Below are 18,694 nucleotides of genomic sequence, written 5' to 3'. Positions count from 1 at the left end.
GGAGATTTAAAACCAGTGACAGATGATGCTGATTTAAGGTCTTATAGACTGTTCCAGAGGCGTGGTGCATAGATGCTGGAAGCACGGTCACCCTTCTGTGTGGGAACGGGGTGTGTCCAGGTGTGCAGACCTTAGATTATTTTACAGTCAATGCCACTTTATACTGGACTCTAAATCTAACAGGAAGCCAGTGCAAGGCCGCTTCTCAAATTATGCGGTTGTGTCTGAACTGAATGAACTGTTACGTCACCTCTTTTAGGATTTTAATCGATTAACTGCTCGAAGTTTAGGCCAAAATCACTCTTCAGGACTGTTGATTAACTCCTCAAACCTCCTGTGGTTGCCTTCCCCAAGAAAACGGAACAGTATCACGCTGTCTTAAATTTCTTTGATGACAAAATTAGGCAAATCTACTATTGTTTCCAGCCATCTGCTCTCTAGATATGCTCCTCCTCTGGGTCCGGCGTGTGGGTCCTTTCACACCTGTTGACTTGACACCCTTGCCGTCTCTAATATCATCACTAAATTTAACCCCTCCTTATGTCAGCTTGTCCCTACCCCTGCCACAACCCCCACTCCCTTACTCAAGGCCATCGGTGAACCAACTGCATTACTGGTTAACTTTTGCCTCAACTCGAGTGTTGTTCCCACTTGTTGTCCATTTTAAAGAAGCCTGATTCAGATCGCACCTCTCTATCTACCATAACTACCGTCCCATCACACCTTTCTCACAAAAAAATAAACTGTATGCGCCACTTCAGTTTTGTTGCCGTACACATCATAGCACAGACACTGTTCTCCTGCCAGTGACAAATTACCTGCTGTCTGTTGATAATGGTTCACCTAACATTCCCTTTCTTCTGGAGGGAGATCTTTAAAATCATGCTGTCCCACCACTCAAGACCACACATGCCTGCCCTTAGGATCCCCCCGACGCAAGTTAGAAACGGCAAATGTAATGTCACCAAGGCCAGTGAGGTTTGTGAAATGAAACGGTCAATAAATCAATATCCACACAGTGGCATCATGGTGAAAAATAACTATTATATTTATTGGATTCATTGTAACCGCCAACACACATTTATCATGACTGGTTAATGGGGGGGATGTAGACCCGTTTAATGTTCAATGTACAAGGTAGTTCAAATAACAACACTAGCCTACATGAGAACAGAAATGTACATTCACATGCTGCGCCTAGGTCAAAGCATTGTATTATGGTTACTCACACAGCCGCTCACGTCAGAAAATGGGAAACTAATAGATTAGTTGTTTTTCTGGGCTCTGAAATGAACATGACAATGTGGCTGATACAAGTGTGCATCTTATTCAAGTGAGCAGGAGGAGTTATGTACCGATGCATATTTACACTGCTGGAAAAGTGTCCAATGGAAAGGCTTTTTGAAACGGTTACTTGTATTTTGTTTCACATATTTTAAAGTTCTCCCATATGTTGTGGTGTTTGTCGCCATTGATTAGACTTTGACCTGTTTTGTGAAAGGTTTCTGAATGTGTCTCCCCCTAATTGATATAATGATAGAATTGATCTAATTCCTGAACTTGTGTTGTATTCAAGTTCCCCAATTTCTCCCTTAAAGTTCCTCAGCTGCCGTACCCCTCTGCCTCCTCCAGAACCCCCTGCTTCTCCTGGAAGTATCCTCGAAACCAGGCTATGTGCTCTTGCTTCTGATTGGCTGTGAGGTAGGGGTTCTTGGCCAGTCCAGCGACCACCAGTTCCATGAAGTGACGCACCGGTCCCTGCGATGGAAACCCTTCTGAGAGGTGCTTCTCCAGGAACACGTGCTCATGAAACGGTACAGACGACTCTTCTTCCAGACCTGGAGAGGGTGAACAACGACACTTACATTAATTCATTATTCATTCACTAGACGCTTTTATCCAAAGCGACCTACATTTGTCGATTATAATACAAGAGCCACTGTCTCTGAGGCAACTTGGGGTTAAGTGCCTTGATCAAGGGCCCAACGGTCAAAGCCGGAAATTGAACCCACAACTTTTCTGGCTACAGCATGCTAGCCCAGCTCTTTAACCACTATGCTACCACTGACATGGTATGGTACACGCCATACAAGTATCCCAAATACAAGACATACCATATATGACGCATACCACGTATCACAAGGCATGCTTTGTACAATCAGCAACAAAACCAACCCCATAGCTATTAAAAAGAACTTCTGATTGTAGCTCTGAGCCAAGTTTACAATGTTGGGCCCATTAAGTAGCCTTCATTACCTATCCCCACATTCATTGAGCCAATGGGAGGCCTGTAAACATACCAGCCTCATTGTTGATTGGATACTGCCAAAATGATCCTTGCTTGGTCCAGAGCAGCATCTCATCAAATCCATTCCGTGGATACTGACTGGTTCCCGTGGCTATGCGATTGACCAAATCAAGGTCCCATAGCGACAGGCCTGGACAGAAAGTAAGTTAGTTAGATTGACCAATGAAACACACTCAAAAAGAGAAAGACAGAGAAAAAAAATCACAGGAGAGGACACAATGAAAAGTGGAAAATCACAACATAAATGCAAAACAGGAGACTGAAACAACATCAAATGGACATGTCAGAGCATAAGAAGTCTATAGTCATTAAAAGTCACCAGCAAGTTTAGATTTTCCTGCAAGACTTTAGACTTTTGGGGAATACTGATGGTGTTTGCCTGGTAGGCTTGTTAGGCTCTGGAGTCAACCAATGACACGGGTGACGATTCAGGTTTGATCTACATGTCTTATGTCCGTCGAACTTGTACATTGTCTAATAAACTAAGAAAACATAGTTTGTAATAGTGCCATTGGACAGGATGACCTGCCCAAATCTCCCTGATGGTTTTGGCCCAGTTTCTGTGCGGCATTTGACTTGCTGGTTTTCAACTTTTCTCCGACTACATCATATGTTTACTTAAGCCATATTGTCAGTGGAAGTCTCCTCTGACGATCTCTGATTAAGTCAGCCATATTGTTGTTGGAAGTAGCAGAAGTGTAAACAAAAGTTGCAGATAGTACTAATTCCACAGGGGGTCATCCCTATGTTCCCCGGTTTTCCCAAAAAGGGTCCTAGTTCACCGGTCGCAATACATACCGGGGAACATAGGACCATTTTTTGGAAAAGTGGGGAACATAGGACCCTTTCTAAAATGTAAGAAAAAAAGGGTCCTATGTTCCCCAGTCTCATACAAAGTGGGGAACATAGGACCTGGGGAACATAGGTACGCTCCCATTCCACAGCAGTGGTGTAGAAGTTCACTAGTGTGTACAATAACCTTGTTGCACTTAAGATAGTATATTGGTGTAAAATTTCAACAGATAAGAACATTAAATATGTTCTGCAATTAATCACAATTAACTATACAGTACACTTTAATGATAACATTTAAAGAGACCCTATGCAACTTTTTCATAGTCATAAAATCGCTTAGAAATCGTTGCTTTGCTTGACTGACCAGTTTGATCGAAAACAGTAATATTTCCTCCCGCCCCCAGTGTCCCTATCCGCTATTGCAACCTTGCAGTTTGTTCAGGAGGCGATCTCTCCTTGATTACATCTGGAAGTCTGAGACGCGTAAGGAACAAAAAGAACCACGCTTGCAATTTATTTATATAGCCTATATATGTATAAATATACACGCTAAAGCTGTAGGGGAAGCTCTGCAGAGAAATATGCAAGCATAAAACGAGCGAAAACGAAAAGCGAAACCGAAACCGGAGATGATATCGCCAATCCTGCATAGTTTCTCTTTAACGATTCGTCACGATTACATTATTCCATCACTTCACAGCCCTAGCACATAACACAACATGTGCTACCACAACAGCATAATGATGACAACGATAAAGGAAGATCACAAATATGCTGTTTTCACCTGCATCAGGAGCTGGTGAATCCTCAGGCTTTGTGGTGAAGATATTTATCCGCCTACCACTGAGGTTACTCTTTCTAAAAGACAGAGATGTCATTAGAATCTACTGACAGTGTATACATGTCTGTGTGTCTGTGTGTGTGTCTGTGTGTGTGTGTGTGTGTGTGTGTGTGTGTGTGTGTGTGTGTGTAGACAAAGTGTGTATGACATTGGCATGTGCATAGTTTGTGTTTGAGGTTCTCAGTATTTGTGAGTGAGATTCTATTTTCATAGGAGGGTTTTTTGCCTGAGATTTGGAAAATGTGTGCATGTATGACAGTAGGCAGGTTTCCATTACCTCGACAATATCAAACAAGTAATGTCTGTGTGTGTGTGTGTGTGTGTGTGTGTGTGTGTGTGTGTGTGTGTGTGTGTGTGTGTGTGTGTGTGTATCTGACCTGCGGCGAACTCCATCCAGTTCACCGGTGATGCCTCTATCATGTGTGAAGCCCTGCCCATCCTCATCAAAACGGATCTGACCGGCTGGTCGAGTATCGGGGCGTACGTTGCCTCGTTTACCCACCTTCATATCAGCGATGATGTTGCTATCAATTCAAATGGAAAATGAAGAAAAGCTTGTCATGATGAGTTTGCTCTCTTGATAACAAAGGGTTAACAACAGTGCTAGCACTAATAAAAGAAACGAAGAGTGCCTAAGCCCTCTGGTGGACCACAATGGAACTTCAGATTACTTCAAACAGTAGTCAATGGAGAGGCTAATAAGCTATACACATGGGCAGGGAAGGCTGTTTAGGAGCTCATTTGTTTCCGGTGGAGCCAGGTGTGTCTGAGCCTGCAGCTATTGTTAATGCAATTAATGTCTACACGGACCCACGGCACTTGGTTGCTGTGTCTAGTGAATCAGCATGTCATGATGTAAAAAGGATTTTACGTGTGTTTAAATATTTATGATTGGGCAAACCATATCTTCAGTTTTGGAGTTACCGCGTAAGGAGCAAAATATATCAGAAGATGCAGTAACAAAACAGCTTCAGCGGAAACAAATTAGCTCCTGAGCAGCCTTCCGTGCATATTATATAGCCGTTTACACTTACTAACCACAGAAAAGCACTCAACATTCACTTAAACCAACACAGCACTCAACATACACCTCACACAACACAGCACTCAACATTCACTTAACACACCTCCACCACTGTGACTTTAGTTCTTAGCTTCTGATGTGAACGGACTCCTCTAGGCCTGCTTGGTCTTCATTTGCTCCTCCATGCGCACACACACAAGCACACACACACACACACACAGTCTCTCACCTGATACTCTCTCCTGCTTGCTGCTGGGTGTGTGTCTGGGCTTCATGGCGTCTTAGTTGCTGGAGCAACTCTGAGGTTGCCTCGCTACGATTAGGCAGTGTGGAAGCAGCTGCTGTTGCTGCGGCAACCAGCTCAGGGGCTAAGCCTGTTTCTCTGTAGAGGGAATGCACGCACACACACACACACACACACACAATGAGAATCTGGTTTTGCAATGGATTCTGTGCTTACTTGAAGTCGGCAAACCAGTTCCCTATTTGCTGACATGGCTGTCAATGAACAGGGAACAGTGTGTTTCTGAGTGGGTATGCAATGTGTAGAATTCTGTGGATGTGTGTTCGAGAGCGATGGAGAGATTCTGCTTCGGTTTTCATATCTAGATTCCATACAAATTTCCTGTGGTTCAGAAATCATAGAGCTCTGAGAGTGTGAGTGAGTATAGGTGAGTATAAGTGTGTGTGTGTGTGTGTGTGTGCGTGTGTGTGTGTGTGTGTGTGTGTGTTTCTTACTTCTGCACATTCTCCTCCACTGCTGCTGCTGCTGCTGCTGCTGAGGCCTCCTGAAACATCACCTTGGTTGACTCCCTTGCAACAGGTTTTGTTGGCATGTCCTGGCTCCTCTTTGGCTGCTCTGACTGAGGAGGACGTGGTGTCCTGGCTTTCCGCTTGGTCGTCACTTCAACCTTCATGGCACCCAGTAAGTCCAGGAGACTCTTCTTCCCGCTGTCTGCCTTCTTCTCCTGCGCTGCAGCTGGGCTGCTCTCTGCCTGAGGAGTGGCAGCCATGTTGCGAGCCGCCCCCATGGCAACCTGAGACACAGCTGCCATCGCCGCTGCATCACGGAGCTGGGGTTCTCCTAACGGTTCCGCTGCTGCCTGGACCTGAGGTTCTCCTAACGGTTCCGCTACTGCCTGGACCTGAGGTTCTCCTAATGGTTCCGCTGCTGCCTGGACCTGGGGTTCTCCTAGCGGTTCGGCTGCTGCCTGGACCTGGGGCTCTCCTAACGGTTCCACTGCTGCCTGGACCTGCGGTTCTCCTAACAGTTCCGCTGCTGCCTGGATTTGTGGTTCTTCTACTGGTGCTGCCTGGACCTGGGGTTCTCCTAGTGGTTCCGCTGCTGCCTGGACCTGAGGTTCTTCTAACGGTTCCGCTGCTGCCTGGACCTGGGGTTCTCCTAACTGTTCCGCTGCTGCCTGGACCTGCGGTTCCCCTAATGGTGCTGCCTGGACCTGGGGTTCTCCTAGCGGTTCGGCTGCTGCCTGGACCTGGGGCTCTCCTAACGGTTCCGCTGCTGCCTGGACCTGGGGTTCTCCTAACTGTTCCGCTGCTGCCTGGACCTGCGGTTCCCCTAATGGTGCTGCCTGGACCTGGGGTTCTCCTAACTGTTCCGCTGCTGCCTGGACCTGCGGTTCCCCTAATGGTGCTGCCTGGACCTGGGGTTCTCCTAACTGTTCCGCTGCTGCCTGGACCTGCGGTTCCCCTAATGGTGCTGCCTGGACCTGGGGTTCTCCTAACTGTTCCGCTGCTGCCTGGACCTGCGGTTCCCCTAATGGTGCTGCCTGGACCTGGGGTTCTCCTAGCGGTTCGGCTGCTGCCTGGACCTGGGGCTCTCCTAACGGTTCCGCTGCTGCCTGGATCTGTGGTTCTTCTACTGTTTCTGCCTGGACCTTGGGTTCTCCTAACGGTTCCGCTGCTGCCTGGACCTGCAGTTCTCCTAACAGTTCCGCTGCTGCCTGGATCTGTGGTTCTTCTACTGGTGCTGCCTGGCCCTTGGGTTCTCCTAACGGTTCCGCTGCTGCCTGGACCTGCAGTTCTCCAACCGGTTCCTCAACGGCTGCATCTCGGAGCTGGGGTTCTTGTACCGGTTCCGCTGCTGCCTGGACCTGTGGTTCCCCTACCGTTGTTGCATGGAGCTGGGGTTCCCTTACTGGTTCTCCAGCCACTGCTGCCTGGACCTGTGGTTCTCCTATCGCTGTTGCATGGAGCTGGGGTTCCCCTACTGGTTCTCCTACTGCTGTTGCATGGAGCTTGGGTTCCCCTACTGGTTCTACCGCTGCTGCCTGGACCTGTATTTCCCCCAACGCTGTTGCATGGAGCTGGGGTTCCCCTACCACTGCTGCATGGAGCTGGTCGTCTCTCTGTACCTCTTTGGCCTCCTCCCTTACTGCATCTTTAGATTCCTTGACCTCTGATTGGCTCTGGTCCTTGGCTGTCGCAGGAGATGCTCGCGAGCCTCCATCTCCCTCAGACGACTGGCTGGAGCTGAGGAATCGACTGTGGCCGATCAGCGATGACCTTCAGAAGGAGAGAGTGACACCATCACCATCTCAACCCATCATCATCATCATCATCACAACCACAATAGACGCACACACACTAGAGTCGTACCCAACCAACTCTACGATCTCTATTACTGATTTCACATATTTCAGCGTTGTCTTAGGAGACTGTTACAGACAATATGCATTATAATTTCTCCAACAATTCGCCAATGGATTAAATCAAAGATGTCCCTTGTTTCCTGCCCTAATTGTGTTCCCTATGCCCAGCAACAGGAGCGCTGGAGTTATTGCCTGACAACTATGTCTCCAGTGCTCCACCAGCTGCAGCTTGATGACCAATGGAATATCATAAGACCTTATGGGAAATGAAATAGAAAATTCGAAATAGGCTAACCAAACACTACAGTAGCTGACGTTAGCCACGCTATGTCAAGAACGTAATAATTAACGTTATTTGGTAGTGTTAGCAATGGCACCTTGAGTCTTAAGGCTACTCTTAAATTGAAGTAATCTCCAACAATCAAAACAGATCTATATTAGAGAGGTAAACATACAGGTTTTCATTCAGGTCCTATCAAAACACAACATTTTAATTAGACAGTTAAACATACAGGTTTTCATTCAAGTCCTAGAGGTGTAGGCAACCAACCTCTATCAGCTAATCTGTCATAAGCAACCTTGACCTGACGCCCTCCAAACAGCAAATCTAAAGCAAAACAAAAATTGTTTTAAAATGACTTACCTTAACACGCATTTTTGTGGAAGTTGATTAATGCGACGGCCAGAAAGCAGGAATTTATAACCTTGATATACAGTAATTAACTTTCGATGCATGATTGTTGTCACCCAGTACTAAGGATTCAGGGAAGACAGTCATGTGCGCACTGCGCAACGCAACAAATGGTCCGTGCTACAATAGGACACCTTTCAAACGTTCCTACATTGAATCCAACCTCTCTTTAAAGTGAAAAATAAGGAAATTAAGTGGACACACACATTCTTGTTTAATTTATAAGATGTGTAGTGTAGTGATATTACATTTGTTTTAAAATGTAGTATTCGTCCCTTGGCAGACACCTTATCCAGATGTGACTAACCTTGGTAGCCTGGTCAAGATCAGTTATGTAGCATCGATTAAATTTAGGATGATGCTGAGGATAGTTTGGCTGGACACAGTATGGCTACATCAAGTGTCAACCTCATCCCCTAGCGACTGAATGTCACAACTCCCGGCATCTCACTGCTAATAGCTAACGTTACCATGTCCATGATGCAGAGAAATGTTATTCCATTCCCAGTGAAGCTGTCGATGGTATTTTGCTCTCTTACGGCATCCCAACTTTCTCTTAGATTGAGGTAACGATTCATCTTCTATTTGAACTTTAGGGGAGCAGAAGAACACGACAGTGAGTGACCCGAATTGAGAAAAGGTTTGTTTTTCGCTGTTATAGGTTATAATCACCTATTTTGTAAATGAATGGATCTATGGATCTATGGTGCAACTGAAGGTAAATCTTACTGAGTTAGTTAGCATCCCAGGCTAATGGTGACCCTGGCTTTCCACATGCTATAACGTTAAACAGCTTAGTTTCTTGTAAAGTGTGTAAAATATGCACGAATCTACAAAACTGCAAATGAGAGTTATGATTACGATAAACCTTTGGCGTGTTATCCAGAGAATAGTAGATCCTTGATGGAATATTGCTCTGTGAAACACGCACGTGTTCAGTCAGTGTTTACAAGTGCTCTGAGTTAATGTCATAAGTGCGTGATAAATCAATGTGTGTTATATAGGGCCTACATATTGTTTCCGTAAATTATTATTGTGTTTTTGCTAATTGATGAATTAATTAACTTGTTGCCACTAAAAGTCACACGTTTACTTTAACTCGACTGTTAAATCTGCCTTTTAAGTCAGCCTGTGCATGCTTACTAGGCTACTCTGCCAGTCTGTAGTCACTTTGAAATCTCAGTGCATTTCAGTTCAATGAAAGTGATGAAATCGCTGTGGATATCTGTTGAAGTGATGACCTATTCAAAGCTTGCACCATCTACCACCCGCCTGGCAAATATTCACATTACCTCAGCTCAGGGATTTATGCTTTTTTTCGGAGGGGAATAATCATTTTATTGAAGCATTATCATGAAGTTAGGTGTTCTGTAAAAAAGGTAGGCTCACTGTGTATTTGTTGACTGTTGTTTGTTTGTTTACTGATGACCACTGTGACCCCCCCCCCCCCCCCCCCCCCCCCCCCCCCCCCCTTCTGTTCCCTCTGCAGGCTTCTTAACCTCCAGCTCTTTTGTTGCCATGGCACCCCATCCTGTGGTGCAGGCCATTATAGACCTGACTGCTGGAGCAGTGGGTAAGGTTCTGATCATAGACTGTATGAATGAGGTTCTGATTATAGACTGTATGAATGACGTTATAATCAGACTGTAGAGGTTCTGACCATTGTGACGAAGTACCGTCATCACAGTTGAGTATGCTTCACCCAGAGATGAAGCGTGAGGGTCTAGCATGTGTGTGGGGCACCCTGGGATGAGAGAAGTACAGCTGCCGGTTGTGCGAGGGACGCCAGTATGCGTGAAGTGCATGGGCAAGCTTCCTGAAGGGCAGGGCAGTGTGACAAAGCACCGTCACTACAGTACATACAGAGTATGCGCTATGACTGCCATACAAACCGGCCTGGCTCTTTGGCAATGTGGTCAAGCTGCAGGATTAGTACCCTGGAGATCCGGGTTCAAGACCGGGTGGGGTCACTGCTCAGTCCCTTTGATACACCCATACACTGTATACATGAGGTCCTGACCATATAGAGTATGCAAATAAAGTTCTGACCATAGACTGTATGAATGAGGTTCTTGCAATAGATGGTTTAAATGAGGTTCTAGCCATAGACTGTATCAAGTAAGTTCGTACTTGCAAAGCTGAAAGTTCAAACTGACATGGATTTTGTAGTGCAAGACAATACAGTTTAACGGGGTTAAAGGGTTTAATGGCGATAATTTCGCTATTTGTTGGGGTTGGTGCTTTGTCACGATCCCATGGAGTGGACCATGTTATTTTTATTTGTGTTTTTGTCTATCTATCTGTTTGTTTATCTATTTATGCATTTATGTGTGTTTCAGGTGGTGCGGCATGTGTGTTTAGCGGACAACCCCTGGATACAGCGAAAGTGAAGATGCAAACATTTCCAAAACTATACCGTGGATTTTTGCACTGTTTTATGTCTACTTATCGACAGGTGAGTAAGAATGTGTGATTGTGTGTGAGTCTGTGTCTGTGTGTCTAAGATAAGAGATAAGGCACTAGGGATAAGGGAGTGTTTTCCGTGTGTGTTGGAGAGTGTGACTGTGACCTTTGTTTTCTGTGTCCTATGTTTCGTGAGCCACACAACAAAGGTCACACTCTCAAACGCACACTGAGCACACTCTAAGCTCTTCTCTTTGTTTCTCCTCGGTCCTCTGGCTCGTTCCCACTGATCTAGATAAAGAATAATGGGGCAGCAACCATGGGATAGTCTATCCAGTGTTCTTTATAGATAGCCGGAGGACTGAGGAGAGACGTCTGATGTCTGAGATTAACATGCCGGTTTGTCATTGGTTAGATGGTGGTAGTGATAGAGAGTTTGTAGAGAGGTGCTGCCCCCTTGTGTTGGATATGTGCTGTGCTGTGCTGCTCTCTTTGTCCTGGCCCCACGCCATGATCCCTGCAGCTGTCCACTCCACCTTTGGGTGGTGCGACTGTGGCCAACGACAGTCCTCTACTGACCTAAATTAACCACAGAAACGCCTCTAGAATCCTTTCCACTCACCTCACAAAAAACGTCCAACCTTTTGTTCAGTGTTTTGAAAAAACAGCAGCGTGAGACACTTTGCTGAAAGTGTGTTTGTGTGTCTCTCTCCGTCCTGGTCAGGTGGGCTTGCGTGGGCTGTACCAGGGAACCACTCCGGCGCTGGTCGCCAATATTGCTGAGAACTCCGTGCTGTTTATGAGCTACGGCTTCTGTCAAGAGGTAGTGCGCCTGCTAACCGGCACAGCCCGTGGAGAGGAACTCAGGTGAGTTCAGCCAGTGTCTACCTGAGCAGCTCTAATCTTCTCAGGTAAGCCCAATCGTGCCTGATGCCATGTCCAGGTTGAGTTCAGCCAGTGTGTACCTAAGCAGGTCTGATCTTCAGTGTGATCCCTTCTTAACCGTAAGAACTAGTTTCAAAACCTGATTGAGTTGACGCCCAACGGCACACATTAATGACAAAAACACAAATGACTATATCGCTAAGGATCACTTTCAGAGCAATTTTGTGAATGTTAAACGTATTTACAGCCAATCAGACACTATTGAACTTTAGTTATTACCTTTCCTTATTATACTGTAAGTAAATGCTCATGTTCTTAGCTGCTCATGCTCATGTTGTAGTTGTCTTTATAGTTAACATTAGAAGTATGGCCTTTGTACTGATTATTGAATGTTCATTACTTAAAGTAACATCTGTGATCCACCTCCTCTTTCCTCTCTTCACATCTCTGCCTTTTTTTCTCCCTCTCTCTGTTTGCAGCGATGTCCAGAAGGCCTGTGCAGGCTCGGTAGCCTCGATCTTCTCCTCGCTGGTTCTCTGTCCTACAGAATTGGTCAAGTGTCGTCTGCAGGCGATGCATGAAATGGCCGCCACTGGCAAAATCACATCCACTCAGAAGTGAGTGGACTCCTTCCTTATCACACTTCTGGTCTCTCTCCTTATCACACTTCTGCTCTGTCTTTCTCTCTCTGTATCACACTTCTGGTCTACAGTATGTCTTTCTCCCTCTGTATCACACTTCTGTTCTATGTCTTTCTCTCTCTGTATCACACTTTAGGTTTCTTTCTTTCTCTCTCTGTATCACGCCTCTGGTCTCTTTCCTGCTCACACTTTAGGTATCTTTCCTCATCACACTTGCTCCTTGCTCCTGGAATTCTGTGAGCATCTTCAGAACACAGCAGAGCAAATTGGAGCTCAGAGAATAAATCAGTTTGTCCCAAACTTTGTGGCGCGACGGCGGCACAGTGTTGTGGTGTGAGGGGTGTGCAGAGGTGCCATACTGAATTTTTATTGGCCTGCACAATAATGGACAATCAACTGAAATTGTAGGGTATTTAAATATATATTGCATATTTAATGTCATTCCTTCTAAACCTGAATGACTAATTCTGAATTTGCATACTGATTTGCACTTTTTCCATCTTAATTTTGTATTGGTCAAATAAGTTTTGTATTGGTCAAAGATTTGCATTTGCATGCAACTTCCGTGCAGCCAACCAAACACAGCACTACTGCTCTACATACAGTTGCTGCATTCAGAAATTGCAAAAAGTTGTCTGCTAATAATTGCTACTAACAACTACCACGGTTAGTTGTAGACAGGGGTGAAAGTAGTTTTTTAATGTGATAAAAAAAAAAGTCTGATACACCGAAATAGGCAATAATTTGTTTATTATTGTTTATAGAGCATTCATTAGGACCTGTTATCTGGATCACTCCCTCTCTCTCTCTCACTTACTTTGTTACTTAAAGGTACTTTGTTAACAAAAGGTACTTTGTTGTAGCTTCGAAGGACCAAGTAATGTCAGGAAAATCTTCCCGATAGTAAGACACAAGAACCACAACACGTAGTACGTTTGCTCTTGGCCGAGAGGAGAGAGTGCCCAGAAAGGAGAATTCTCCTCTCTGCAAAGCAGTCTCTGCCTTTCTCCTCGCAGCGCAAGTCTTTTTATTCAGCGGAGTGTGGCTCATCAGTTATACAAAAAGTGGTTACAACAGTTGTTTACCAGACACCTTTTTGCAGTTGGTTCCTCTTTTGAACTTAAAATCTGCACACTGAACTGTTCTTGGTATGAACTAGACAAGAACATTCTGTGTCTGCAGATTTAGGTGTCGGCGGTCAAGGGTCAATCTAGGTCTACAGCAACTTGCAAGCACACATACAACAATGATAATAATGTTTTCCTTCACAGTTGCTGTGGAAAACGAACACCTGGTACTAAAATCGTGTAGAGTTGAGTTGAGTCGAGTGGAGCTGATACCATGCAATGGAAAAGCCTCATTAGTGGTAGGCAGTGGCGGACCGTAGCGGCCTACTTTCACCCCTGCTCTTAGATATGGCTGGCTCATAGTTCTACTGCCCTCAGGGACAGCTGTGGATTTTGTTTTCTTTCTGTTCCGTGTTGAAACTCCACATTTGAACCCAACAGAATGTCACAACATGGAGACCAAATAACCAGGCACTGATTTCTTCTGAAGATGTGTGTGCGTGTGTGCATGTGTTCAGTGAGTGTTTTGTATAAAGCAACACTAAAGAGTTTTTCGTACCTTAAAATAATGTTTCCAAAATTATTTAAGCGGTTCATCAACTCGTAACAGGGTGAACTGCACTTCTGCTTTCACTTCGCGGCCCTCTATCGGCTATAACCGCATTATGTAACTTTACCAGATCGGGTAGCGTATCTGTAGTTTGATGATATGACACAAGAAACTACAAATTTTACTTGGTTCAATGTCGCAATACGTCATACTTTCATAAAATCATGCAACATAATTTACCTTGTCTGTGGACATCGTTATTTGCTGGATAAATAGTGTGTGTGCGACAGAGGAAAAGTGCTTTAGTGTTGCTTTAAGTCATTTTCGGTAGTCTTGGCTATATCTCTTGGGCTCTCTCTCCACCCCCAGGTCCGTCTGGTCAGTGGTACGGTCCATCTGGACCGTGGAGGGGCCACAGGGGTTCTTCCAGGGCCTGACCACCACCATCGCTCGAGAGGTGCCCGGATACTTCTGCTTCTTTGGGGCATATGAGCTAAGCCGCACTGCCTTTGCCGACCACTTCAAATGTGCCAAAGATGACATTGGTGAGCAAAACTATGACATTTACTCTGCAGAAGCCCCAACCTTGGAGGTGATAAGATAAGGGATAAGCATTGTTAACCTAGTGTTGCTGCGAAAACACAAATACAAACCAGACACCATGTATCCAGTGGGCACAAACAGTTGTAGCAGTAAGGCCTGAGATGTCACTGTCATCACCTAGTAGTGTCTGTCTGTGTTGTAGAAATACGAAAGGTAGATTAAATATGTAAACTGTTGATGGTAAATGCAACAAAGGCATTTATATAGCACTTTTATCGGCTTCTACAAGCAAAAAAAGCAAGGCACCAACCTGCTCATTGGAGTTCAGTGTCTTGCTCAAGGACACTTCGACAGGGTCGGGAGGAGTTGGGCTCAAACCAACAACCTTCCAGTCACTGGACGACTCCTCTACCTCCTGATGTTTGATGGTGTGTGTTCTGCAAGGTTCTACTGGTGGTGTGTTCTACTAATGGCTGTTTGGCAGGTGTGGCTCCGATCGTGTTCAGTGGGGGGCTAGGGGGGGCATGTTTGTGGCTGGTGGTCTACCCCATGGACTGCGTCAAGTCAAGAATTCAGGTGATGTCCATGTTGGGGCAGCAAGCCGGCTTCCTAAAGACCTTCATGACCGTATTCCGAACAGAGGGTAATGGCCTTTATCTGTCTATTCATCTCAATGACTGTATAATACAGTATATAAAGTGTATATTCAAGACCATCCTACAGAATTCTACATAGCTCAGTTAAGGGTACCTGTATGTGTAATTCTGTAGGATGGTCTTGAGCACAGCCACACAGCACTCTTGTCTTGCGTTTTTACATTAATCACTTTTCAATGGGCAGGAAGCATTGTTTCAGTGAGCTGTAAGGGTACCAACAAATATGTCCATGTCTTTACTTACAATATGACAATTTGGTGTTGTCTCTTAATCAAAACGATGATGTACCAAACAAGATTGCATTACATGGTATGCGGAATAAGAGGTGTGTGTGTGTGTGTGTGTGTGTGTGTGTGTGTGTGTGTGTGTGTGTGTGTGTGTGTGTGTGTGTGTGTGTGTGTGTGTGTGTGTGTGTGTGTGTGTGTGTGTGTGTGTGTGTGTGTGTGTGTGTGTGTGTGTGTGTGCGTCTGTGTGTGTGTCATGTTTGCTCTAACCCCCACCCCATGTCGCTCCCCCAGGAGTGAGGGCTCTGTACTCAGGTCTGACCCCCACCATGCTGAGGACCTTCCCCGCAAACGGCGCCCTCTTCCTCGGCTACGAGGCCAGCCGGAAGTTCATGATGGAGAAATTTGACCACTGACACAAAATCTGTGTGTGTGTGCGCGCGCGCGTGTATGTGTGCTGAGAGAAAAGGTGCTTAGAGTGTGTGTCGAGAGAGAAGGTAATTGTGTCAATAGAAATGTGTGTGTGTCTACTAAGAGAAATGTATGTGTGGTCATGTCTGATTCTGAATGTCAATTGTAAAGTTTTAGAGGAGTGTTTCAGTGTAGGTGAGTGTTTAAGGGAAAGTGATGGGAAAGTGATATTTAGGGTTTTATTTAATGTAGGTTTAGGGTTTTCTTTAACCTAGGGTTAGAGATTAGGTTTTACACAGGCACAGTCCGTCACAGACTATAGCCTTAACTGTAATCATAGCCACAGACTTGAGAGTGTGTTGCAGTGAGATTATTTATTAGTTTAGATAACGGTTGTTTGATATGAAAATAGTTATATGTGTGTGCGTGCGAGCGAATACACATGCATTTGTGTGCGTGTGTGTACGTGTGTGTCTGTGTCTGTGTCTGTCTATTGAGCTCCATGACCTGTCTCCAAATAACGCACAACTAACCAGTATACTACAGGCTGTAGTTAGAGATTAGGAGGAATACAATGGAAATTAGATTCTAGGAAAAGACTGAAGAAGCCTGCTCAAAATACAGTATATTACATTATCAGCATTCATACCTGTGGTATCTTAACTCGGCTGCAACCAATGTCTGGTAGAATAGCCACTGCCATCCTAGGGTTATTTAAGAATATTATACTTGGTCCTACCTGACTTGAAGTACATAGCTTGCTTTTATAGTTCCTCTTCATTGCTATTAGTATAAGTATTAGTATTATTGTTAGTATTAGTATTAGTATTGTCCATTTAACACAATTCTAAACTAAAACCATTATACTAGCAGCTGTGCTGAGTTATTATTGGTTTATGGTTTACTGTACCTCCTCAATAACCACTAATGGTTTACACCCTCAATAACCCCTTGTGGTTTACCCCCTCAATAACCGCTTTTGGGGCTTTTAAAAGCCTTCTTTAGAAGAGAGGACAGGAATTGAGTGGGAGAGAAATATGCTGAGTGGGTAGCAACAGCTGCGTGTCTGGATTCCAGCAAAAGATGTGGACCACAATGTGAGTGGTCTGGGTTATCTTTAGATTATGAGTGGCCCTTCCCTTACTAAAATTAACTGTAGCTGTACAGCAGCTTCCCGAAGTACAGTGCAGCTATACTACAGTACAGTGCAGTACAGTAGTATATTCGTGTCCAAAATACTGCATTTTCTGCATACGAACGGCAATATTTCCTCCAAAATACTCAGAAAACGGCAGTTTTCATACTTGAATTAATTTAAGTTCTTTTTTTTTTGTCATTAGCCTCAGATCTAGACTCGTACAAAAAGCACAATATAAATAAAGACTCAGTCACGACTTATTAACGGCCCACAGTAGTAAAAATATATATTTTTTCAGTAACGCTGTTAAAGACTGCGCTCCTGTAAAACTTGCCTATGTACTGTATGCATGTGACTTAGGAAGTCGAGGTGTGTATTGGATAATATAGGACTCCATGGTGTAATTGGAACCCTGCTCTGGGTAATTGTGTTAATTGGGACTGTGATGAGTTTAGACATTGAATGCCAGTGCTATCTTAACAAGTACATGGTTCAGCCAGTGACGCATGAGGAGGCAAGGGAGACAATTGATGTAATGATATTTGACTAATAACTTTAATTTGACATGCTTGATGTTGAAGATCACAACAGTGACATGTGAAATCGAGCAAACCAAGTAAAGCATCCATGTTTGTTTGCAGAGAACTGACTGACTCCTCAGATAGTTTGTGTGTGTGAATTCAAAACAAATGATGAACTGTTTTGAACTTGTTTACTTTGGCATTTAGCAGTGCTCCCCCTGGTACTGTATTGCACTCCATGTTTCTGCCAGACTGTCTGATTTTGTTTGCTCTGCTAGAATTCACTTACTATACTTAAGTACACACTCCTCATAATCACTTATGTTCTTGGAAGGCATGTAGAGTAGTATGTGGATGTCAGATACTAAGTCTTAATAGCACACGTTCTCGTCTCAAATTTAGATGTGTGGGTGTGAGTGAGTGTGTGCGGCACACGCATCAGATAATATTATTAATGGACCTACAGATACCTACAAACTTACCAGTCTTACCTCATGTATTTCCTTAACACGTTTCCTTGGAGCCTTCTATCATGTGTGTCTGATGCCAGCATATCGACCAGTACAGCTCTGTTTTGAGTTCTGGACTGTCAGTCAGAAGAAACAGCTGACTTCGCATTTGCCCTGTTAACTCAATAACAACTGTCATTAATTTATTCTAATAAGAATATTGAATTCACTTTGTTTTGTTTCATTTTTATAGCATAGACATTTTATAGTATTTTTGGAAAAATAATGATAACTAAAATTTTGAATGTTTATAGTACAGTTTTTCACAGCCATGCTTATTTTGCTAAAAACAAGGATGGCTCCATATTGTGATTCTTTAAATACACACATACAGCACAACATCTCTGAGTTCATGAGATGAATGTCTCATGCCTGTTTACTGGTTGATTAATCGGATAGTTACTGGAAATACATTCAGAAAAGGCTGTTAATGTATAAAAATGAAATGAAATGAAACAACATTGTTCATCTGTTTTGAGAAATGAAATACATTGAATACCTTATTGGTCTGTTATTCAACTAAAGTGAACTGTATGGCTCTCTGCATAAGTGAACTACTGTATTTTGGGTTTTAAATCTGCTCTGTACTTGACATTTCCCATTTACTGTTATCAGTGATTTGCAATGCTTTTCTAATTGAGCTTGTGTATTAATTAAATAAATATATACACTATAGATGTGAGATTTGTCTAGTGATTATCAAGAATGGACTTAAATTTCAAGATTTCCTTGCAGAACCCGCATATCCATTGGATTCTTCCAATAATCCTCTCTTTTGATTCTTTTGATTACATTTCTTTGATGTTGCTGTATGCGTCACATTTAATTAATTTAGGGTAGGCTACGTTCAGTCTAAGCGTCTTTTTCGCAGCTGCTGG

At 44.1% G+C, this 18,694-nt stretch overlaps 2 protein-coding genes across 3 annotated transcripts; one reads left to right on the top strand and one right to left on the bottom strand.

Annotated features, from left to right (window-relative positions):
• Positions 1-1,024: 1,024 nt before the first annotated feature.
• Positions 1,025-8,359, bottom strand: LOC134080615 (uncharacterized). Of its 2 annotated transcripts, XM_062537140.1 has the most exons (8): positions 8,221-8,359; positions 6,498-7,491; positions 5,707-6,425; positions 5,198-5,350; positions 4,322-4,468; positions 3,888-3,961; positions 2,301-2,438; positions 1,025-1,838 (listed from the first exon to the last, which is right to left on the bottom strand). In XM_062537140.1, exons 1-8 carry the CDS (start codon positions 8,310-8,312, stop codon positions 1,603-1,605), a joined length of 2,553 nt encoding a protein of 850 aa, XP_062393124.1. In that variant the 5' UTR covers positions 8,313-8,359; the 3' UTR covers positions 1,025-1,602. The 2 variants fall into 2 exon arrangements, with proteins under 2 accessions (XP_062393124.1, XP_062393123.1); XM_062537139.1 differs by having other exon boundaries at positions 5,707-7,491.
• Positions 8,360-8,664: 305 nt separating this feature from the next.
• Positions 8,665-18,491, top strand: slc25a15b (solute carrier family 25 member 15b). The gene is made up of 8 exons (XM_062537138.1): positions 8,665-8,908; positions 9,758-9,841; positions 10,608-10,723; positions 11,396-11,538; positions 12,036-12,173; positions 14,184-14,359; positions 14,842-15,000; positions 15,532-18,491. Exons 2-8 carry the CDS (start codon positions 9,787-9,789, stop codon positions 15,651-15,653), a joined length of 909 nt encoding a protein of 302 aa, XP_062393122.1. The 5' UTR covers positions 8,665-8,908; positions 9,758-9,786; the 3' UTR covers positions 15,654-18,491.
• The last annotated feature ends 203 nt before the right edge of the window (positions 18,492-18,694 follow it).

Source organism: Sardina pilchardus, chromosome 5 (genome assembly GCF_963854185.1).
Source record: "Sardina pilchardus chromosome 5, fSarPil1.1, whole genome shotgun sequence".
In the NCBI taxonomy this organism is placed as follows: domain Eukaryota; kingdom Metazoa; phylum Chordata; class Actinopteri; order Clupeiformes; family Clupeidae; genus Sardina; species Sardina pilchardus.
The sequence above is the reverse complement of the archived record's forward strand: the minus strand, read 5'-3'. Positions and strand labels throughout refer to the sequence as shown.